At 39.6% G+C, this 25,775-nt stretch overlaps 1 protein-coding gene across 1 annotated transcript in view; it reads left to right on the forward strand.

Moving 5' to 3' along the window:
• Window positions 1–25,775, forward strand: part of LOC5578974 (protein GDAP2 homolog) — a gene marked incomplete in the record, with an annotated part of 352,509 nt that overhangs the window by 184,142 nt on the left and 142,592 nt on the right. Inside the window, 4 exon segments of the mRNA XM_021841532.1 lie at window positions 7,947–8,089; window positions 8,152–8,284; window positions 21,245–21,354; window positions 21,425–21,664. Of these exon segments, the coding sequence (XP_021697224.1) occupies window positions 7,947–8,089; window positions 8,152–8,284; window positions 21,245–21,354; window positions 21,425–21,664 (626 nt within the window).

Below are 25,775 nucleotides of genomic sequence, written 5' to 3' on the forward strand. Positions count from 1 at the left end.
CCGAAGAACTCAAATTTCTATCTCTTATGGTTCGCGAGTTATGATTTTTTTTAAACAAAAAAGTTAGGGTGGAACTGAAAAATCAGTTTTTTCTTGATAACTTTTTATACGATAAATTCTCGCAAAAACTTTGTTCCGAGCACTTTTAGAACTTTTGATTGTGCAACTTTTTGCCGAAGAAACTACTATTCTATCTCTTATGGTTACAGAGTTACCAGAAATTTTCTTCGAAAAAATGGTTGTTTTCAAATGCCGATATCTCCGAAAGGCGCAAACGGATTTCCAATCTTTTGTCGGCATTAGAAAGATTATTTCTTTCTCTGTTTATGGTGAAAAAACTGTGAGGACGTTTTTTGTTTGAAAAGATTGACAAAATTTTGAAAATAATATGTTTTTAACCGAAAATTGTCTATAACTTGAAAAATATTCGAGATAGCTCTTTGGTGCCTTCAGCAAAAATGTGCAAAATTGAAAATCCTGATAGTGCTTCATACAAGGTATTCATAAAATATCATTGCTTTGAGATATATTCACCATAAACCGAATTTTATATGGTAAAGAAAGCGAAAAAAGAGATATTTGCTAGAACAATCGAAATAACTGTATGTACGTCATTTATAATTGAATACACATGTATTGATATCGATCATAGTAAGCGGAATCTAAGGAGTTTAAAAAAGGAAAATTATTTGCTGAAGCAGTTTTCAAGTGATTAAGGCCCACCTTCTGGTTCGTTACCTTAGACAGATATTTGGGATTTATATCTGGCTCTTGTTCAAGATTCATGCATTCTTCAACAGGCGAATGCTGCCCTGACTATTTCGTTGTGGCAGATTTATTGGATTTGATTGAATTGAATGGGATAAGTTGGATGCCCAGATAGAATAATTGCAGATACTTCTATATTTCTATGGGAGGATATCACGGGATGTAAAGTTTTGGTAATTTGAAGGAATTCTTTAAATTATACGTTTTGTTATCATTTGGGGTTTATTAATAAACGGAACCGGTATTGAACGCATGACCTTCTGCTTAGTAAGCCGAAGCGGTAGCAATTTATAACCAACCACTGCATAGATTAGCTGGACAAACATTATGTCGCGTGAAATAACAAGACACCGTTTATGGATTAATGTTCCATGAATCACTGTTAAAACTGCTTCAGCAACTAATTTTCCCTAACTCCAAACATTTCGCTTACTTGTGATCGATCTTATTTCATTACATATATTTTTAATTTTAAATGACTTTACATACAGTTATTCCGGTTGTTCCAGCAAATATCTCTTTTTTTCGCTTTCTTTACCATATAAAATTCGGTTTATGGTGAATATATCTCAAAGCAATGATTTTTTATGAATACCTTGTATGAAGCACTATCAGGATTTTCAATTTTGCACATTTTTGCTGAAGGCACCAAAGAGCTATCTCGAATATTTTTCAAGTTATGGACAATTTTCGGTTGAAAAACATATCATTTTCAAAATTTTGTCAATCTTTTCAAACAAAAAACGTCCTCACAGTTTTTTCAGCATAAACAAAGAAAGAAATAATCTTTCTAATGCCGACAAAAGATTGGAAATCCGTTTGCGCCTTTCGGAGATATCGGCATTTGAAAGCAACAAATTTTTCGAAGAAAATTTCTGATAACTTCGTAACCATAAGAGATAGAACAGTAGTTTCTTCGGCAAAAAGTTGCATAATCAAAAGTTCTAAAAGCGCTCGGAACAAAGTTTTTGCGAGAATTTATCGTATAAAAAGTTATCAAGAAAAAACTGATTTTTCAGTACCACCCTAACTTTTTTGTTAAAAAAAAATCATAACTCGCGAACCATAAGAGATAGAAATTTGAGTTCTTCGGCAAAGTTGCTTGTTCTAAAACATTGTAGAACATTGTGTAGTCCTAAATGCGTCAGCAAAAAAGTTTATGTGCTGATCTCGTAAACCATGTGGGCCACCCTAATTTCACATCTCTGAAAACAATGTCTGAAAAATATGGAGAAACTTTGCCGAAGACACCATACATCTAAAATTGACGGTTTAGGCGCAATCATTTTTGTCTTCCTAGATATGGCTTTGGGACCAATGTGCAATGGGTTGCTGTGTGAAAATGCAAACGGTGCACTAATACATACAAACGGTTGTGTATTACACAGAAGCATCTCCTCACCTATATTATATCACATTGCCACCGAACATAGGAGAGATTTAAAAGGCTATCAGCAAGCTAAAGAACTGTAACGACGAGATCCAGTTTTACCAGTCGATCCATCGAGTACTTCTGGATTGGTTGGATGGCCTTATTCGCCCAATCTACAAAAAAGGGCACAGACTGGAGTTTGCTGGTTGGTAAATTCCTGGGCATGGCGTACCATTGGTACCTCGCGTACCTGAAGGAATAAAATAGACCCCTCCGTGCGGTCCTTAGCCTCTTGCCCAGCAACTCATATCCCTACCTCCTCGCGGTACTGGCCGGGGTACGAGTAACCTTAGGGAAGATCGGGTAACCAACCCCCGGTGGGAACTTTGGTCGTATGTTGACAGGGAAGGGGGGGTTTGCTTTTGCTTCTGCAAACCTTGAGCGTATGTACTCCATGTTAGGAGCGGCTCACAACAGCGTCTGTTCCCCATGTCAGGGGCGGCTTATCATCGTCCGAGTGCCAGAGAAGGACTCTAAGCTAAACTGTGCACTATGGTCCTCCGAACATTTAGGGGGAATGGTTCTCCGGAAATCTAGGGGGTTGGTGTCAGGCCCTGCAAGCCAGCCGTAAAAAAATCAAGCAACGAATAATCAACGAGAGAATACGAACCGGGACAATCGGCGAAGACCACAGCGACGTAAAAGGACTAGCGATTGGAAGCTCGGTACGTGGAACTGTAAATCTCTCAACTTCATCGGAAGCACACGCATACTCGCCGACGTGCTGAAGGACCGCGGATTCGGCATCGTGGCGTTGCAGGAAGTGTGTTGGAAGGGATCAATGGTGCGAACGTTTAGAGGTAACCATACCATCTACCAGAGCTGCGGCAATACACATGAGCTGGGAACAGCTTTTATAGTGATGGGTGATATGCAGAGGCGCGTGATCGGGTGGTGGCCGATCAATGAGAGAATGTGCAAGTTGAGGATCAAAGGCCGGTTCTTCAACTTCAGCATAATAAACGTGCACACCCAGACAACCAGAAGTCGCATGAAAGTTCACGTTACAACTCGTTTATTCATACTAATTACATCAAACTCGCTAAACACCATGGATAAACTCGTCAGATTGATGAGTTTCCTCGCATAAAACACTTCTTTTCTGAGTTCATTTGTACATTTTGTTTCGTCCCGTACACACGTACAAAGTAAGTCGGATCAAACCGTAGCAGCTGTCAAATCATCATTTGTTATCATAAGTTAAGTCGCATAATATTGCAGGTTAGTTCGGTAGAATATTTATACACTCGCATTGTATGTTATTATTCATCACATAATATATGCACGCATATCGCCTCCACTTTTGTACGTAGAAGGCCGTTTCGCAACATATTATAAGTGAAATTTTGCACATATAGAGCCTCCAGGTGATTTCGTTATACGTACATTTTGGTTGTCTGGGCAGCCCTCACTCCGGAAGCACTGATGATGATAAAGACGCTTTTTACGCGCAGCTCGAACGCGAGTACGACAGCTGCCCAAGCCACGACGTCAAAATCATCATAGGAGATCTAAACGCTCAGGTTGGCCAGGAGGAGGAATTCAGACCGACGATTGGAAAGTTCAGCGCCCACCGGCTGACGAACGAAAACGGCCTACGACTAATTGATTTTGCCGCCTCCAAGAATATGGCCATTCGTAGCACCTACTTCCAGCACAGCCTTCCGTACCGATACACCTGGAGATCACCACAGCAGACAGAATCGCAAATCGACCACGTTCTGATTGATGGTCGGCACTTCTCCGACATTATCGACGTCAGGACCTATCGTGGCGCTAACATCGACTCTGACCACTATCTGGTGATGGTCAAACTGCGCCCAAAACTCTCCGTCGTTTACAACGTACGGTACCGACGACCGCCCCGGTATGACCTAGAGCGGCTCAAGCAACCGGATGTCGCAGCGGCATACGCGCAGCACCTCGAGGCTGCATTACCGGAAGAGGGTGAGCTGGACGAAGCCCCCCTTGAGGACTGCTGGAGAACAGTAAAAGCAGCCATCAACGATGCAGCTGAGAGCAACGTCGGGTACGTGGGACGGAGTCGACGGAACGATTGGTTCGACGAGGAGTGTCAGGAGGTTTTGGAGGAGAAGAATGCAGCGCGGGCGGTCATGCTGCAGCAAGGGACCCGGCAGAACGTGGAACGCTATAAACGGAAACGGCAACAACAGACCCGCCTCTTTCGGGAGAAAAAACGCCGCCTGGAGGAGACGGAGTGCGAGGAGATAGAACAGCTGTGCCGGTCTCAAGAAACGCGTAAGTTCTATCAGAAGCTCAACGCATCCCGCAACGGCTTCGTGCCGCGAGCCGAGATGTGCAGGGATAAGGATGGGAGCATTCTGACGGACGAGCGTGAGGTGATCGAAAGGTGGAAGCAGCACTTCGACGAGCACCTGAATGGCGCTTAGAGCACAGGCAATGAAGGTCGGGACAATGGAGGAAATGCCTTCGTCGGTACTGCGGAGGATGGAAACCAACCAGCCCCCACTTTGAGGGAGGTTAAGGATGCCATTCACCAGCTCAAGAACAATAAAGCTGCTGGTAAGGATGGTATCGGAACTGAACTCATAAAGATGGGCCCGGAGAGGCTGGCCATTTGTCTGCACCGGCTGATAGGCACAATCTGGGAAACAGAACAGCTACCGGAGGAGTGGAAGGAAGGGGTAATCTGCCCCATCTACAAGAAAGGCGACAAGTTAGACTGTGAGAACTTTCGAGCGATCACCATTCTAAATGCGGCCTACAACCCAGACAACCAAAATGTACGCATAACGAAATCACCTGGAGGCTTTGTATGTGCAAAATTTCACTTATAAGATGTCGCGAAACGGATTTCTACGTACAAAAGTGGAGGCGATATGCGTGCATATATTATGTGATGAATAATAACATACAATGCGAGTGTTTAAATATTCCACAGAACTAACCTGTGATCTTATGCGACTTAACTTATGATAACAAATGTTGATTTGACAGCTGCTACGAATTGATTCGACTTACTTTGTACGAGTGTACGAGGCGAAACAAAATGTGCAAATGAACTCAGAAAAGAAGTGTTTTATGCGAGGAAACTCATCAATTTGACGAGTTTATCCACGGTGTTTTGCGAGTTTGATATAATTAGTATGAATAAACGAGTTATAACGTGAACTTTCATGCGATTTCTGGTTGTCTGGGAAAGTACTATCCCAGATCATCTTCCGTCGTTTGTCACCCGTAGTAAACGAGTTCGTGGGAAGTTATCAAGCCGGCTTCGTTGACGGCCGATCGACAACGGACCAGATCTTTACTGTACGGCAAATCCTCCAAAAATGTCGTGAATACCAGGTCCCAACGCATCATCTTTTCATCGATTTCAAGGCGGCATACGACAGTATCGACCGCGTAGAGCTATGGAAAATCATGGACGAGAACAGCTTTCCCGGGAAGCTCACGAGACTGATAAGAGCGACGATGGAAGGTGTGCAAAATTGTGTGAAGGTTACAGGCGAACACTCCAGTTCGTTTGGATCCCACCGGGGACTTCGACAAGGTGATGGACTTTCGTGCCTGTTGTTCAATATTGCGCTAGAAGGTGTTATGCGGAGAGCCGGGCTCAACAGCCGGGGTACGATTTTTACGAGATCCAGTCAATTTGTTTGCTTCGCGGATGATATGGACATCGTCGGCCGAACATTTGAAAAGGTGGCAGACCTGTACACCCGCCTGAAACACGAGGCAGCAAAAGTTGGACTGGTGGTGAATGCGGCCAAGACAAAGTACATGCTAGCTGGTGGGGCCGAGCGCGACAGGGCTCGCCTAGGTAGCAGTGTTACGATAGACGGGGATACTTTCGAGGTGGTCGACGAGTTTGTCTACCTTGGATCCTTGCTGACGGCTGACAATAACGTTAGCCGTGAAATACGGAGGCGCATCATCAGTGGAAGTCGGGCCTACTATGGCCTCCAGAAGAAGCTGCGGTCAAAAAAGATTCACGCCCGCACCAAATGTACCATGTACAAAACGCTCATAAAGCCGGTAGTCCTCTACGGGCATGAAACGTGGACGATGCTCGAGGAGGACCTGCAAGCTCTTGGGGTTTTCGAACGCCGAGTGCTAAGGACGATCTTCGGCGGCGTGCAGGAGAACGGCGTGTGGCGGCGAAGGATGAACCACGAGCTCGCCCAACTCTACGGCGAACCCAGTATCCAGAAGGTGGCCAAAGCTGGAAGGATACGATGGGCAGGGCATGTTGCAAGAATGCCGGACAACAACCCTGCAAAGATGCTGTTCGCTTCGGATCCGGTTGGTACAAGAAGGCGTGGAGCGCAGCGAGCTAGGTGGGTTGATCAAGTGCGTATCGATTTGGCGAGCGTGGGGCAGAAAAAAAAATGAAAAATGACTGGAGTTTGCCAAAGAAGGGGACCTGGCGACACTAAACGTTTGGGGAACCGACGAAGATGGAGCTCAAAAATACGCCCGGCAATGGCGTGACTCTACAGTCTACACTGTAGCCTTCAAGGCACAAGGTAGGTAGGCGCACGGATCAAGAGGTCCAGGGCAGAGAAATATTTTCATAAACAGTTTGTTTGGCCAACGCACTCAAACGTGATGTGCTGTGCATCATTGGAAACCACCCGACTGCAGATGAATCAGTAGATATTTTGGAGATGCTATTCGTAAGTGGTGTCCTATTGACTGAATTGCCAATGCTCGGATCGATAGAAGCTTCCAGAAGCAGAGCACTACAAAAATTATGGAACGGAATAGTTTGTCGGTTACACTGCACCAATGGACGGGAAAGAAATCTGCAAACAAACTTTAATTTCAAAACCCATCAGGACATCGCAGCAGCACCTGCCCTCAATAAAAACAAAAATAAAGAAATCATCCTTAATTTGACCTAACAGCAGGTCCAGGCAATAGTGGAGAATTGATCATGACGAAAAGCTTTCACGTTGAACCTCAGGAGTAAGTGCCCAGGATTAAAATGGAAGGGGAGATGAAATGCCCAATAATCAGTCTACATGGTTTAGCAACAGCTTCCTAATGCGAAACGGTACAATGAATTTCATCTGTACTATACTTAGTCATTTCAACAGCCCGTTCTGTCCAAAAAACGATTGAAGTGACCGCAAGAGTTGTTCAGCAATTTACCAATTATAGCTTCTTTGTCAAAGTGCTTCAAATCCGCAGACTTGCAAATTGCCGAAGTATTGAGGTCGTAACACCTTTATTAATCAAGCCCAGCATATTGGTTGAAAGCATTCTTTTATCCATTGACGCACATTACTTGCATTGTACCATTAGCATGGCACTGCTAAATTGACAGTATTAAAGCCATTTGCGTCAATGGTCGGCACGCATCCAGTCCGGTTTTGCCACGCTTGGCTTGATCTAGCCACTGCAAGGCACTTCTCCATGGTTCCAATCACGATCAATAGCTCCACCGACCGACAGTGTCTAGTGCGACAGGATTTGCATTCCTCGCGTCTTAAACTTGATGCCGTGAATTATTTCCGATCTGAAGTTTTTACATATCTTTGCTGTCAGTTACCTTTCCTTGCATAATTGAGGCTATTAGGGCAAGTTTACTCACAGTGAGGAAGCACGTGCTAGCGTGCACTGAAGCCCTATCAAAGCGCACCCTTTCCCATTTACCATAACAGTGTTTATTTTTAGTAATCCACCGGTTTGCATAACTCTTAAAAGCATAGATACCTACATTACAGCATTCTTCTTCCTCCACCTCCCCCGTTTTCAGGCAAGGTGACATCTCGCTGCTGGCAGTCGATGCAATAACCAATACCACCGATGAGACACTGACCGAGAAGAATCGGATTTCCAAGAAGATTTTCGGACGAGCCGGTGCTGCCCTAACCTCTGCTGTGGTGCACGACGTCGGAAGTGAGTTGGCGTTGTTAGATTCTAAAGTTTACGCGGGGCGTAACATTTCTCCCTATTTTTAGGATGCAAAACCGGTGAAGTTTGCGTCACACCCGGGTTCTTTCTACCTGCAAAGTACATCATCCACACCGTTGGACCGATCTACAGTGAGAAATACCGTTCCGCGTCCGAAAGTACGCTACATTCCTGTTATCGGTGAGTAAGATTTGAAACATAAAATTAAACGATTAGTTAATGATGCAGTGCTTCAAAATTTCAATCTGGAGTCTTGGTCGAGGGTTTTTTTAATTTGAAAACGTTCTTCACTTTCTGGATCAGAGAGTCCCTCCCGGGTTTTTTTGGACAAAATTCACAGATCCCGAGAAATTTGTTGAAAGTCCTGGAAATCTCCGTGATTTAGTGCTTGCCTTATTAGTATTTAAGATCCATTCATTAATTACGTAATGCAGCCCACAGACGCTCAGACGGTTTGACCAACATTGACTCCGCCCCCAAGTTAGTCAAACCGATTTAGGTTGATGCAACCGTTTGACGGTCTGTCAAAGTTCGTTGCAGCAACACTATATGTCGACGCATGTTTTTTCAATGATTTCGGCAAGTTCAGTGGATATGTGATTGTTATTTCTCATAATTCCGTGGTTAAGGGGGGATTTTTGGGCAATAACCATAGTGCGGAATAAATTGATATAGATGAGGAATTCTATTTATAATTCGCACGAAGTGTTTCTCTGCAAATTCATCACCAAGATTTTCGCCAGGGCTTCCTCCTAGTATGGATCCTTAAATTCCACCAGGAATTTCTTCAGCAGTTCTTTCGAGATTTTTTTCTATATATTACTCTGGGCATATATCTAAAACTCTTCAATCCTCTTCAATCCTTCTTTCAAAGATTCAACCAAAACGTCTTGCAAATATTTAATTAAGAATTCCTCCAGCAAAACTTCAGCAATTCCTAAACAGATTCCATTCGGATACTTTTCCTGTGAATCCACCAAGAATGCTTCCAAAAAGACTTAAAGAGATTTCTCAAGGGATTCCTGCCATAAAACTACAATAGGGATTAATTTCATAAAAATATCTATCAGGAATTTCTACAAGGAATTCATCATATTCAAAATTTTCCAGTGATTTCGCCAGGAATTCCTCCACAGATTCCTCTAGAAAACCTTTCAGCAATTAACCCAAACGTTTTTTCAGGAATTCCTACATGATTTTCTCTATAAATTCCTTCAAAAATTCCTACAGGTATACATGCAGAGATTTATTCCAGAAATTCTAACAGTGATTCCACCGAGAAATTCTCGAAAAATTCATCATGGAATAACTCCAGATATTCCACCAAGAATTTTCCAAGGATCCCATCAAAGATTCCACAAAAAAACTTTAAATGAATTCACCAAAACTTCCACGAAATTCCACCAGGAATTTTTTGGGGATTCCGCTATTCTCCAGGGATTCTTGAAGGGAATCTTCAAAATCTTTTATAAATTCCTTCGGCGTTTCCTTCAAAGATTCTGCTTGATATCCCTGAAGGAACTCTATGAGGCATTCGTCCTGGGATTGCTTCAGGAATTATTTCTAGAATCTATTAGAAATTCTTCCTAGGATTACAAAAAGTAACTTATCCATCAATTCCTTCCATTTTTCTTGCAGAAAATTTTCCAAGGGATCCTCTTAGAATTACCTAAGAGAATCCTGAAAAAACTCCTTCAAAGGTTGCTTTAAAAGTTCTTCTAAAGCTATATTAAGGAATTTCTTCAGTGATATCTTTGGTAATTCCTCCAAGGATTTCTCAAGACATTATCCCATAGATTTTCCTAGAAATTTTCTTCAGAGATTCAATCTTGTTAAATTTTGTTAAATCTTTTGAGTAAATATCAGCGGAATCCCTGAAGCAATAATCTTTTGAAATTTTGTAGAAGCTTATACCCTAGTGTAGAGAAAGAAAGATTTTTTTTAAATCCTTCGCGGAGTTCATAATAGATTCTCTCGTGGAAATACTGGTGGTTTTTCAGAAAAAAAAAATCTTGTGGACTCTGGAATTTTTTTGGTTGATACTCTGAGGATTGCCAGACAACCCTGAATAAATTATAAGAAGAGAAATCTTAGTAAAACCATTGAAATATAGTAAAACTTCTACTTCTAGAGATACTCCTCTGGTAGATTTTTCTCTTGGAAATTATAGCGAAATTCTGGTGATATTCCCAGTGTTATCCCTGGAAGAACTCTTCTCTAGAAAAATTACTGGTGAAATAATTAGAGTAACAAGTGAAGTCTCAGAAGGAATTACTGCTGAAATCTTTATAGGAAATAATGGTCGAATCCCTTGAAAAACTTGTTCTGGGATTCTTGGAGAACATTATTGCGGAATCCTTCGAAGATTTTTTACAGATTTTTTTGGAAGAATGTCTCGAGGATTTTTTGAATTCCCGGTAAAATCACCGGAAAAATATTGGTGGACCTTAGAAACGAATTCAAGTGCAATTTGATTTGATTTGGTTTATGACAATTTCAGCTGAAATCCTTTGGAGCATCCTCTAATAAAATCCTAAAGGGAATCCCTGTAGGATTTATGTGTGGGATTTCTAGTTGGAGTCCTTAGAAGAAAACCTATCGGAATTTACCTGAACGAATCTCAGATAAAATTCATCGGGAATTCTTAAAGGAAATCCTGGAGGATTTAAGTGAGGTATTTTCAGTTGAAATTCATTGAGGAAGTCCTAGTGGAATGTTTGATTGAATTCCTTTTTTGAATCCCAGGAAGAACTCCTGATAGACTCACTTTGTGAATTCTCTAATTACTGGTCCAAGAATCCCTGGATATATTCCGCGAAAAAATTCGTGAGAAACTCCGTGAGAGATCCCTTGAGGAATTTACCAAGGAATTTCTGGAGAATCCCTTGATGAATTCCGCGAGGGAATTTCTTGAAACATTCCAGATAGAATCTCTTGAAGAATTCCGGTGATGAAATCCTTATAAGGAATTTCTCGTAGAATTCATGGAGTAAGTCCTCATAACCCTCGAGAATTTTTGGAGATATTCCGAAAGAAATTCCAATATTAAATCGTTGAGGAATCATATCCTAGAGGTTTTGGCCGTTCTAGGGGTTTTGGCCGTCAAAAACAGAGATCTGTCCCAGTGTGGACGGGTGGGATTTGAACCCATTTACTGCAAAGCTGCTCGTTTACCGCTACGACTACATGGGTCTCCTAAAATTAAAATTATCACACTCGAATATCATTTCCATTACGGCCAGATTAGAAAAATAATAATATGAAATATCGGCATCATTCGATATGAATTAGGACATTTTTTTCATATGACATTTTCGCAATTTTGCGACCTGTTCAAATGGGACTCCAGGAGTTGCTTCAGGAAAAACTATAAAGATTCCTCCAAGAACTCCTCTCGAAATATCTGCAGAGACTCTTCTAAAACTTTCTCCAGGATTTTTTCAGATTCATATAGAAATTTTACCAGAAATTCCTTCAAGTTAATCTCCACCGTTATAAGATTATAAGATTCTTTTAGCGATTTTGCAAGGAGTTGCTGCATGAATGTCCCTAGTAATTCCTCCATAGATTTCTTTTGTAAAATCTTGACTGGGACTCTTACAAGAATTCCTCTAGCATCCTTTTCAGGATTTCTTCGAGGAATGCTCCGGTATTTCTCCAGAGATTTCTCCAGGGATTTTCCAATCGATTTCTTCTGGTATTCCCTCAGAGATTCTGCTAGAAAATCTTCCACCTGCTTCTCCAATGATTCCTCCAGGAAAAAATATTCAATGATTCTTGCAGAGGCTCTCTCCAAGAATTCCTACACTAGGATAATCTCTTCAAGTATTACTAAATATATTTCTCTAGTGATTTCTCCACAATTTCATCCGAGCATTCCTCCACGGATACTTTAAAAGATATCCCCATCCTCTCGAAATTCGTCCTGGAATTATTCCGGAGATTTCTTCCAGATGTTTTTTTTTTTTCAGGGATTCCTCCACGGATTTCTCAATGAATTCCTCCAAGAATTATTCCAGGAATTTCTCCAGAAGAACCGCTACATGAGTTTTCCAGGGATTTTGCTTCTAGGAATCCTTCAGCAATTAACTTAGATTGTCCTTCAGAGATTACTACAGGTGTTTCTCCAGTGACTCCTCTAGGGATTTCTCTAGGAAAATCTTTACTTGGATTCCTGCACCGATTTTTTTCAGCTTTCTTCGAGAATTTCTCCAAGGATTGCTCCAAAAAAATCTCTACATGGTTTCCTCAAGAAGTTTTTCCAGGGATGAGCTGGTAGAGAATTTACTTGATATTTTGATGAAATATGCTTTTCGTCTGCGTAGTCTGTATTAAAAAAAAGTCGTTGAAAAAATAAACATTACGTAGCCGAAGAGCATATTTGATGTTCTAGGGATTTCTTCTCCAGAGATTTACCCGGGAATTCCTTCACAGGCTCCTGCAAGAATTTCTCCAGGGATTCTTCCAGGAATTTAACAAGGGATAACTAGATTTTTTTTTCTCTGGAGGTTCCTCCAGGAACTTATCCAGGGATTTCTCAAAAATACTTCTTCAGCTAAGGAGTCTAGGAAACCCTGTAGGTATTACTATTCTGTTTTTTTTTTGAATTCCCTGAAGATTTTATAGATTAATTCCTGCAGGCATACCCGGAGGATTTTTTTTGAGGCCCAGAACGAATCTCTGGAAAAAATTCAAGAGGAACATGGAAAATCCTTCAGAAAAAAATCGCATAGCGATTTTTCTGGAGGTCTCCCTGGGAGATTTCCTGATGGAATCCATAAAGGAATTCATGCGGATTTTATGATTTTATTCTGCTGGTAGAATTCCTAGAGCAACTCCCTGGGGAAATCCCTGAAATAATCCTTGAAGAAATTGAAGTTCTGCGCAATCATTCCTAAAAAAGTTGCCTGAGGAATCCGTGGAGAAATTCCAGTAAAAATTTTACTGGAGGAATGTAAGGAAGAATCACTGGAGGATTTTCAGCTGAAGAAATTGCTAGAACAATCCTTGAAGAAATATCAATGAAAAAAATCCAGGAAGGAGTTCATGGCAAAATTTCTGAACGAATTGTTGAAGGTATTTCTGGAACCCTATCGGAACCTTCCTGGTGAAGCTGCTAGAGGAATTCTTGGATAAATCTATGTACGGATTACGTTAGAGATTATCTTGGAGGATTTTCTGCTAAAATCCCTGGAAGAACCTTCAATTCTCCCATCTGTGGGAGAGTCTCTGAAGATATTTCTAGTGGAATTCTTGAAGGAATCTCTTGAGGATTTACTGGAGCCCTATTCCAGCTGGTTCCAAAATTTCGATTTCTGTCAAAAGTTGTAATTCGTCAGTGAAAAAACCCAAGCTTAAAAACAGCTTATTCAGCTAAAATGCTATTCAGCTACTTTTAAGCTGAATAAGCTGTTATACAACTACTAATGTTATATGGGAATGTATTTTGACTTAAACATAAAAAAATGCTGAATGATACCGACTCCGTATTTTTTTTCTAGTTTGACCGTAACGGAAATAGTATTCGAGTATGATAATTTTAAGTTTGGATGGAACTATATGATGGGTTGAAAATTTCCACCTCACACACCACCGGAACGGGATCCGGAAAACTCCAACCAAATCCGTCAACTCTAGTTGTTGAATCCTCTTGACGCTCTTGTAAATCGGAATGAAATTCTTACCGTCGTACCATACATGCGTATGATCTGCTGAATTGTGTCAGTTCCTTCAGAAATAGGTTCCCGGTGCCCTTGTGCAAACAGTAGCCATAATTGCAAAAAAAAAAACACATATCATTCATATGAGGCTTAAAGAATGAAAATCTGATAAAAAATAGGTTTTGTGAGCGTTTTCAAAGTCATGGGTCATTTTTGCCTTAATGCATAGTTAATGTGTCACTTTTTTGTAGCGCTGCTTCTAGAAATCACTGAAAGGTTCTTTTTTTGTCTTCCGATCTTTAGTGAAAAACTTCTCAAAAGCTTCAGTATTACACTGTTATAATCGAAACAGAGCGAGAGAGGCGAGAATCTTTCATTGCTACATAGGAACTTTAGTATAAAAAAGGACCTTTTCATATGACAGGTCCGTGTTTACATTTGTTTATATCGCTGGAGGACCGCTGCATACATGTGGCTGCCTTTTCCATAGAAGAACTGCCAAAGAGCTTCCAAATCAGCTGATTTGAAACGTCTCGTGATAAAATACAAAACTAAAACGAGTAAACTCTCTGTCCCGCAGAGTACTTTACGCTCAGTTTGTGTGAGAATAAAATCGTTTCTCTTTCGTAGTTCATCGTAGAAAGAGGGAACAAGTTTTGAGCGTGGAAGAAGCCCAGAACTGATTGTAGAATAATTATTAATAATTATTAATTATTCTCGAGGAACATTACTAAAGGACCTATGTACAAATGAGAGATTCTCTCCTCTCTCGTTCTCTTGCGATTATAACAGTGGAACATTTTGGGAAGTTTTTCACTATAGATCGAAAGTCAATTTCCTTGACTTGCGTTTCATACAAAACACGCAACAGAAGAGATTAATGTGACTCAGTTATTAATGAAAGAGAAAGTAAACAAAGAGAGCCTCAATGTTAGATAGGTCCTTTAGTAATGTTTCGCGAGAATTCTTCTTGAAATGAATTTCTCTCGGGGTATTTTGGGATGCTCAAGATATTTTTCAGGAAACCTTTCGAACTTTTTGGATGCAGCTTCAACAAAGCATTTTTCATAAGCTACTACAGAGATTTCGTAATAATTTTGATTATTTATTGAGCATTTTTATCGTTAAAACCCAGTATTGATTTCTGTAGGACAGATATAAAATAAATTCTTGAAAAATGTTGAAATTTTGCTGCAGCAATCTCTGGAGGGGTAAAAGGTTGTGAGAGAAATGTTGAAAGGAAATCCTGAAAATTGCCTGGAACATTTCTTTTATATGTTACTGTAGGTAGATGGTTAACATTGCCGTAATGATTAATGTAGGATTAATCCTGGCGTGAATATGCAAATATTGTAAGTTTTATATTTTTTAAATAAGGACTGGCATCCATCGGTCGTGACTGTCAAGTATGTTTGAATAAATGTTTCATGCGACTTTTCGATTTGGTTGATAAGGGGTAACATTGATCACCCAAGTAAACAATGATCGTTAACCCGTATAGGCCTGAGTAAAAGCAAAAATTCTAAAACCCTCACCGCTCAGAGAATTCTTAACGGATTCAAATGATTTTTTGTCAGTTCACTGGCCCACATATCTAGTTTCTAGAAGTGGCCAGAGGATTTTGGAAATATTCATGTGGCCGGAGTTATTCCGGTGGGTCACTGGGTCAAGTCGGGTAAAAAAGGCTAGTTTTTGGGACATGCCAAGTTACCTTAATTTATTTGCAATGACAATTATTTTAATTTGCAAAAATCATTAATATCTAATATTTAACATTATAAATGAAGAGTTTTGCACCGTTTAAAATATACCGGATGTGGCCGTTCGGACGAAATGCCCGGAAGAACCGGCTAAAGATTTGTTGGATACTAAACCGTTTCAATTCTCGAAAAGTAGAAATCAAACATTATTTTGCACTTAAATGCATTTTCATGCGCTTGACACAGATGTTCAGATACAAATCGGCCACTTTATCGTAAGTTTGAGGCGTCCCGGGACCCGAAAATGGTCATTTGTTGGATCAATCAAATGCAAAACTCATAATTATCCAATTCAATCGTTTCTCAAAAGGTTTACACTGATGCAATTTTCTTAAAATTCCGTCATGTAGTGGCCACATTATAATCAATTCCGGAAATTATCTGTGACTTGAAATTTGCCTACCTCCAGGGTCACAAACGCATAGTAACCTTCTCACCCGACCTGACCCAGTGATCCACCGGATTAACTCCGACCACATGTATATTTCCGCGTTTCTCTGTCCACTTCTAGAAACTAGATATGTGTGTCAGTATACTGACAAAAAAATATTTCAATCCATTAAGAATTCGCTGAGTGGTGAGGGTTTTAGAATTTTTGCTTTCACTCAGGCCTATACGAATTAATGTTGAAAATTTCGTTACTTACTACTTAATCGTTTCGTTACTTAATGGCGGCCGCTGAAGTCAAATATAATGACGAAACTTTGGATGATAAGTCATTTATTTTTTGAATTATTTTAAAATTAAAAACACAATGAACTGCGGACTATGCCTAAAGGTAAGCAACATCCTAAAGAAATTCTGATTTCTTCATATTAACCTTTGCTGTAGGTACTAACATAGGTTTTGACAAACAATTTTCATCTTTAACCAGCTCTAATTTGATGAAATTTCAACTGATTTTAACCTTTTAGCTTAATTCGTTCGGGAATCTCTACTAGTTTTGATGGCCAGAGTTTGGTTTGCATTGGTCTACCAGTATCGGAGTTATTCTGGGGTAATAGATTATTTAGGATTGGTATTTTATAATTCTGATTGTCAATTACATGATACATACATTTTTTTATCTGTTCATTGTTCGAAAAAACGTGAGAAAACAATTAATTTATATGTTAGAACATCGTAGGTTAATCTGGAATCACCTGGTCACCTCTCGGATTTGGTGCCCCGGGAAAGTGGCCACCTATCGACCTGGACCAAACCCTAGCATGTGACCCATCAAATTTTATGAATTTTCAGCGCCAATTCATTGGTGATTGAAGTGACTACGCCTGTTCATGCTAGGAACCACCAGGCCATGTCACGGATTTGATGCCTTCGGGGAAATAACCACTTGACAACCTGGACCAAACCCATCAAATTTCATGAATTTTCAGCGCAAATTCATTGGTAATCCAAAGAATTACGACTGTTCATACTACGAACCACTCGGCCATATCGAGGATTCTATGCCCTGGAGATGTCGCCACATATTGGCCTGTACCAAACTCTAGCATGTCACCCATCAAATTTCATGAATTTTCAGCACTAATTCATTGGTGATCAAAGCAACTACAATTGTGTCCTTTATAGGGTGTTTTAAAAAAGTTCTACTCCATGAGTTCCTGAAAATAAAATTGATTGACTTATCTGAAATTTCTTACAACATTCCACGCTTTCAATATTTTTCATTCAAACAGTTGCAGAGTTACCGTGATGCATCAATATCCGGACGCTTAAGCTGACACAAATGTTCAAACTCTTATTTATATATGTTTTGTAGGAATATTCTTGAAGTTTGGTAATTTTACACTTTACTTTAGACCAGATCTTTATGTTAGTGAAGAATTTTTCAATATTAGTTGTTTTTTGTTTGAAAATTAACAAAATAAGAGAGCTTGTCTTGTCTTTAAATCCGGACACCTGATACTAGTAATGTAATCCGGACACATTTGGATCGAAATCCGGACAACGGTGTTATAATATTGAATATTCGTATATTTCAAATATAAATCAAATCAAACTACAATCAAATATCAATATTTCATCGATACATTGTTTATATTTGCCCTACAATGCTGGAGAGAATAGAATGTAAAGAATATGAGTGCTTTGAATACCTGTACTGACGGGTGACTTGCTTGAACTGAAGTACATGCGGCTTGAGTTGTAAAAATGAAATGAATGCGCAATTTACCCCACATTGAATCGAAGCCTAATAACTCATAACGCTTTGTATGATCATTTTTTCAGTATTCTTTTATTTTATCCTTTATAAAACTCACTTTCACTAGTTAAAATTGAGCATTTCATATGATGTTCGGATTTGAAATCACTGGATCGAAGTCCCGGACAGTCTCTTCACACACCATAAAACACTTATTTTCATCTAAATTTACTATGATGATGGCACCGAACATTCAAAGTACGTTCTCCGTAAACAACTATGCTAAAAATACATCTTTAAAATTAGCTTCACACACTTTTTCATCAACCAAACTTTATAATGCCTATCCGTGCTTTTATCGAACGTTGAACTTGAGTTCAAACGAACCGCGATGTGAAAAGATGTCCAACAGGAACAACTTGTTTATTTTTTAATTTTATTATTTTTTGCAGTGGTAACTAGATTCAAACTTATAGTAAAATTATCAATGATGGTAAAAGTAAAGAAAACGACTGAAAACCAATTGAAATAATAGTGAAATTAAGATTTATGTGGTAAGTTTAATTAGAGTGTCCGGATATTGGGACCGTCCGGATTTTGATTCACCACGGTATTCCATGAGGGTCATGCACAAATTACGTCACGCTCCAAGGGGGGGGAGGGGGTCAAGCCAAGCGTGACAAGCCTTACAAAATTTCCAGAGGGCTCATACAAAAAGTTTGACAAAGGGAGGGGTGGGGGGAGGTGGTAGAAAAAGTTGAAATTTAGCGTGACATAATTTGTGTACCATCCCTTGTATAAAAAGATGTATTTGCTTTTTCTTTTCGGTATTAAGTCTCCAATGCGACATTACATCTCCACGCCGGTGGTGCCTTCCGAACCTTGAATACACGAAGCCCACACTCTTAAAAATAATGAGATTTACAGATGACGTAAAACTTATTGCAATTAATTATCACGTGACTTAAACTCAAAAATAACTAAATTTTACGTTTTGATTGATGTATTAGAAAATTTTAGTGTCTCATAACTTAGTTTTACATTATCCTCAAAAATAAACGTGAGAGTACTAAATTCAACTATTTTAAGCCATGAAAGTTTGTCGTAACACTTAAAATTGGATATATCAGAACGTGAATTTACATGATTATCAACTTTGTTGATAGCATCATGCGAACCGTCAAGTTTGTTTTCGAACATGGCCGCGGTAACACGTTCTCGCGGGTGTATCATTGTTTAAGCAGAAGTAATTTAACGGAAAGTCATAATTATTCGTGATAACTTGTTAAACTTGTGCAAAAACACATTGTTGTGCTGTTTTTGCTACCGGTGCGCGAATGGTTAGTGAATACGTTGGTGATTAAATTGAGAAGATCGAAAGTAAGAATTAAAGATGCAAATCGCTTTGTATGGCAGTAAACGCTTTTTCCCATGTTGCCCTGTAGTGTTGGTTTTTAAAATGTATTATAGTGAAGCATTTGGATGCAAGACCAAAACAAATTACCAACGGAATAAAAGTGCAGTGTTCTTACCGAAGACGGTTTATATAAAAACATATATTGTGCATAATAACCACCAGATCTTGTAAGGATCCCATGCAGTTCCATCTTGAATCAAATAGAAATTTAAGTGTATTTAAAGATCTGTTTGCGAAAATATTGGTGCAGTTTTGACGGTACAAATCGATAGCTTGTAGCGGATGTTACCGGGAGGCAGGAATCTTATTACTGGTAATTGATTGGTAAGTTTTTCTTTTCTATATTTGTACATTATAGTACACTACTTTGAAATGTGATACGGAAAAAGCTTCTAGCTTGAGGAATTACACGTCATGATGTAAAAGTAAGTCTTAAATCATACTTTTAAGTCATGGCGTGTATCTTTTTTTTTTGGTTTTTCTGTGTCATGTAATTTTAAGAACGGACATAAAATAGCGTCAATTGGTTCGCTTCTTTTATGTGCATCCTAATGAATTTAATTTTACGTGATATTTTCGAAGAGTGCAGCTCCTTTCATGGTTTGCTGAACAAACCAGGCAGGACACTTGGCCTTCAGAGCTACATCGCAAATCGAAAGGTTCGGAATACGCTTGAAATAATCCAACACCTTTAGGGCCTTCACAGGGTCAGCTGTCTTCGATTTTCTTCCACTTCCATCCCGTCACTCGGTCGCCTGGGACTCCTTAAAAGATTTTATCGTAAATTTTGCACCTTATCGAACGCGACAATTTGTAATCGTCGCCAACCAACCAGCCGCTGCGAATTTGACGTTTCACCAGTCTTACCAACATAACGGAAAATCACCTACTTTGATTCGTTTGCTGACGATGATTTCGTCGGTCTGCTGAAAAGTTGGCGTCGCGTTTTGTTAGCCGTGAAACAGACAATACCACCCGAGAGATAGTTCTATAAGTGATTCCCAACTTATCTTCCGATCCATCTCATGCTCGCAGTTCGATTTTCCTCGACGGCGCGCAAGATTCTCCAGCAGTATTCTTCTTGTTTCAATGCCATCTCAATAATCACTGAACCGATTCATATGAAATTTTGCACATGTAAACAATACACTCCAATCTAGTTATACCCAGATTTTCATCAATTTTTACCCTCTGACAAAAAAGTTACACACGGATAAAAATGGTGCATTTTTTCGAGTAAGAGTTCTGAGATAATTCCTGAAGGATCGCAATAAGAATCTCTGAAGTAGTATCTGTATATAGGAATCCAAAGAAGTTTCCCTACAGGAATTCGTGGTGTAAACTTTGAAGAATTTTCTAGAAGAACTACTGTTTGGAAGCCTGGAGAAAACCATGAAAGTGATATATGTGGTCAGATAAAATGAAATTTGTTACGATGCTAATTCATGAGGTTATGGTTCATTGACGATTTGAAATGATCAAATTTTACATCGTATCCATATCAAACGTGAGGTAGACATCTATAAAACTTAAAATTTATATTCAGAGATATGGACTCTGATTTGCTAGTGGTAGGTTAGGTGTACCAGTTGTGGCCATAGTGGTTCCCTATTTCGCTATGCGTAATAATTAAATTATTTTAAATTTTTGAATTATGGTGTGTGTTTTAGTGGTATACATTCCCTATATCTGGGAGATAAATGTCTTAAAGATTTCATGGAGTATGATTTCGCAGAACGATTTTTGAAGAAGGTCATGGAGCATGTTCTGGGGGAACCTTTTAAGCTGTGTTCTGTGAAGTACCGCCAGTAGAACTAGAAACTCTACCAGGAAAAAAAAACTTCATCGAGAAACAATCATAAGCAATGGGAGTAGCTATCGTTATTCGCACTCTTATTTTCAAGATAACGGTTCGCATGATCTAAAAATCGTATAGGGTTGGACCAATTAAACAAACAACAAGTTGCATTTTTCACAATATGCGACTTGTGGAACACTCAAGTCATGCTCCTTTAAATGTAAGAAGGTATCCAAGTGATTATTATGGCGGTTGTTTTTGTATTCAAGACCACATGTCCTTAAATTTATTTTATTTTAACAAGAACATGAATCTTCAGTTGTAAGTAATGAAACCATTTTCTTCTATCTCTCTTCCAGAAACGTTTTGTACAAAGCGAAAGAGCTAGGATTAAGAACCGTTGCTTTATGTGATATTAGCTCAGTGCAGAGAAATTTCCCACCAGACACTGCTGCACACATAGCACTAAGTGAGTATTGGATCCCCAAATTATGTCGGATATTGTCTGAACGAACGCTCCTCCCCTTCTTTTTTCGCAGGAACCATCCGCCGCTTTCTGGAGCAGTACCGCGCCGAGATTGTGATAGCCTGCCTTGAGCCGAATGAGCGCGGCATCTACGAGGTACTAGCGCCGCTCTACTTTCCCCGCGACCCGCTCGAGGAACGAAGTGCCCTGTGGCAGCTGCCGAAGGACGTCGGCGGCGCGTATGGTGAACCGCAGCTAGCCGATCGCCAGATCCGCATCATTCACAATCCGCAGCACTCCGTCATGATCGAAGGTAAGATTCCTGGAAGGTGTCAAGTAGGGGTTCGGTGACCCAGATGATTTTATTTGCGGGGGAGATTTTCAAGAATATGGCCATACGTAGACAACAGACTAAATAATAAACCAACCACCTTTTGATTGATCGAAGACGCTTCTCGGATATATCATCAACGTAAGGACCTATCGCTGCTCAAACATCGATTCAAATCGAGCAGGTCACGAAATGTTTGGCCTTGAGACAAGGGCGACCAAAGTTTTCAGTTTGAAGTTGAAGGCACTTCCTGGTTGCAGTTTTGGTGGAGTTCTTCCACGGCGAAGGTTTTCAGTGTGAGACTAGCGGAAATCGATTTTCATTTCATGTCGTGTAGCCATGCAAATTGTGTGTGTGACGTCCGGAATCGATTTCGCCGTCAAGTTTGCTGTTTTTATTTTTGCCTCTGTTATTGTTAGATTTATGGGGGTGAGTTGATGTCGGTACTCATCCCTTGACAGGCACCTAGAACTATTTCACCAAATCGTAGTGCTTTCGGGTCGCCGCCAAAAATGACAAAACGGTTAGAACTGGTTTGCTGTAATCCCAGTTTCAGTCGTTCGGTGAAAGAGCAGTCGTTGGGAAGCGTGAATTTATCTTATCTGAAGGCTTGATTCATAAAAAAGAGCGAAATTGTGTGTTGTTAAAAATGTTTGTTTCCTCGAGCAAACAAGGGAGACATGGTGCCTTTGACGATAGCGAATTTTACGATCTGTGTCTACAGGGTAAGTTCCGGTTTGTCTGGAGTCGAGTCCGGGTCAAGTGAGAGTGACAAACAGAATTTTTAGAGGGGTATTAGTTACATGAGCGAAGCTAGGATTTCTATTATAAGGGTCCAATGACCTCAAAAGTAAACTAGCATATTTTATGGGAAAACGGTCATTTTTGACAGAACATGCTTCTATATAGTATTTCTATATGCTGCTATATTCTAATTCTAATATGCTGCTATATAGTATTTCGCTTCACGCAAGTATTCAAAACTTTTACGAAAGAGTGTAAACATTTTGACTCAATTCAATCGACTGTGCTAACTGAAACAAACCAACAACTAATTTTTGGAGGAATTAAAGGGTTCTCGGGAAAATCCGTCAGAAGATTTCTTGAAATTTAAGAGAATTTTTTCAATGGTGTCCAGTCATTAGGCCTAAGTATGTTAGGTCGAATTAGTTAGGCTTGATAACTCACAAATTTTCAGGTCAGCCATGTTCTTCTTCTTCTTTCTGGCGTTACGTCCCCACTGGGACAGAGCCTGCTTCTCAGCTTAGTGTTCTTATGAGCACTTCCACAGTTATTAACTGAGAGCTTACTTTGCCAATGACCATTTTTGCATGTGTATATCGTGTGGCAGGTACGAAGATACTCTATGCCCTGGGAAGTCGAGAAAATTTCCAACCCGACAAGATCCTCGACCGGTGGGATTCGAACCCACGACCCTCAGCTTGGTCTTGCTGAATAGCTGCGCGTTTACCGCTACGGCTATCTGGGCCCCTGTCAGCCATGTTCTATGCTGTTCCAATATGGACTAGCTGTTGTAATACCAGGAAGAAAGCTCTGCAGAGGACTTAAAATGAAATTTTGAATATGATTCTGAAGCTCCCTCTATGGTATTGTACTGATGAGTTACATAGAATATCCAATATTAAAACCAAAACAGATAAAATTCGTGATATCACAGAATCAGGGTTGAATCAGATAGGTACTCGTTTTTAGATGGATAATGATATCGCTGCACAAACTCGATTCCACCATAATGGGTGATATTAACCGTCGACGGTAAACACCGACACCGGCACCAGTTAACCCTTTTCCTGGGGGTAGGGCTCATTCGCGCCGAGGCGGAAGATGTACATAATTAGAGCTCCCTCTCTTATCAGTTGTGTATATCAATCGAACGGTGACAGTGCTTTGCAACCGACGGGGTGACGACGCATCGTTGTGGCGAAGGTAAATTGCTAGTACCATTTCTGTTGTTCATGTATGATACCGTCCCTTTTCAGTATAGAATTGTTCGAGGTGACGATCAGAAGAGAGAACTCAAATTTTGAATTGTGCGGGAGTTTGTTCGTTTCCAATAGTTTTAGCAGAGTAAACGAGTTCAACATAATCCAGTATTAGTGAGAAGTGAATGTTCAATATCTAGTGGAGTATGGATGTAGAAAGTGGGAGGAAAAAAGGTAATGATCAAGTAAAATCATTTCAAAAATTTCGAAAACATTTGTTTAATATAATATATATATTATATCAACCAGAAATGATAAGCTACTCTTTGGAAGTTTCTTGATGAGGATGTAGAAAATTCCATCATCGCCAGGGTCTTTAATATTTTTGAATATTTTAACAATAGTTCTCACTTCTTCCGAGTTAGTCTCCCAGGAATTTTCTGAAACGTCCTCTCGATTGAGAATGCTTTTGAAATCCTGAATAACTTGATTTTCAATTGGACTAGTGACTCCAAAATTAAAATTGTCGTCATTCGTTAAACAAAACAAGTTTGGATCTCTTTCAAGTTTGGTTCCTGGTTTCAAATAACTTCAGTTGCTTATTTCGTATTCAATAACCTTCCTGTCGAAGTGAAAAAAGTTAGTAACCAAGTGCTGCTTTTTCATAAAAAAATGCCTAAGTATAGGGCTCTGCATCTTAGCTTCTGGTAGGGGAAGACGGGGTAAGATTTTTTCGCCGCAGCGTTTTTTACAACCTTAGGCATGATCCAAAAATTTCACGGTTGTTGTACATTTGTTTATTTATTTCTTGAAGCTTTGAAAAGTGATTTCTTATCACGATTATTTTTGGCGATGGGGTAAAACCGCCCACCCTTGGGGTAAAAGTGACTACCATGATTTTCGTTCACAAGATTACTGTAAAACATATCATTTCACTGTGATTTTGAAAAGTAGGGTGCCGGTGCCATTAGTGGACTATCTAAGCTATAAAAAATCATAACAAAATAACGAAAAGCCCTAATAGAGATCTTTTAGCGTCAACAGAAAGATTTCAACATCTACTATATGGGAAAAATATAAAAAGAGTGATAAAACTATTTTTTTAACATAAAATCGCTTGAGCCACTATTGGTACACGTGTTCCAGTAGTTGCGCTAGTGCTCCAATAGTAGACGTTCGGGAATGAAACAAGGAATTTTAAACAAAATGGTAAATTTTTACATAGGTTTGACATTTTTCCCTCGGAACATCAACTAATATCTTTCGAATGAACCATAAACATCATTTCTGGGACTTTTCTTCATTTTTATACATCCATTTTAAAAACTGCTTCCAACCGTTGATCCACTACTGGAACACGACGGCAACTATTGGTGCAAGGGAGCCAATTTTTTACGTAAACTTTATTATTTATATGACTTTTTGATGAAAAGCTGAAATTTGGCAAATCGACTAAGCTAGAGTCGATCTATTTACCAAAAATAGCGCATGTCGTTTTTATCCAAAAATGTACGTTTTATTCCATAGTCCAATCTACTGGTACATAACAACCATTGGTACCGGCACCCTATTATATTTTATGATTTCTTCATTTATAAATCTGGTTGGATGTCTGCATATTTTAACGCGGAAAACGCCTATATGTATGCAATTTCCTGAGGAATTTTGATACTCTATGCCCAGGGAAGTCAAGGAAATTCCCATTGCGAAAAGATCTTGGACCGACCAGGAATCGAACCCAGCCACCTTCAGCATGGCTTTGCTTTATAGCCGCGGACTCTAACCACTCGACTAAGGAAGGCCCCAATTTTCAAAATATCATGGACCCAGAAATTCTACCCAGAAGTGAATGATGCCGGTTTATAGACAAAAGTCGAAAGACAAAACGTCGAAAAGCCAAAAGGTTGAAAGACAAATGGTCAAAAGGACAAAATATCGAAAACGATTTTCTTGGTGGGATTTTTTTCCTTCTTTGGAAAAAGGTTTTTGACCTTTCATCCATTAATTTTTGTTCTTCGACCTTTTGTCCTTTCAACCTTTTATTTTTAGACCTTCTATCCTTTCGATCTTTTGTCATAGATTCATAAATAATATGTCATGAATTATAAAGTGGTTCCGATCATTTTTTGACATTCGGTGACAGGCTCCGG

Source organism: Aedes aegypti, chromosome 2, assembly GCF_002204515.2.
Source record: "Aedes aegypti strain LVP_AGWG chromosome 2, AaegL5.0 Primary Assembly, whole genome shotgun sequence".
NCBI lineage: Eukaryota > Metazoa > Arthropoda > Insecta > Diptera > Culicidae > Aedes > Aedes aegypti.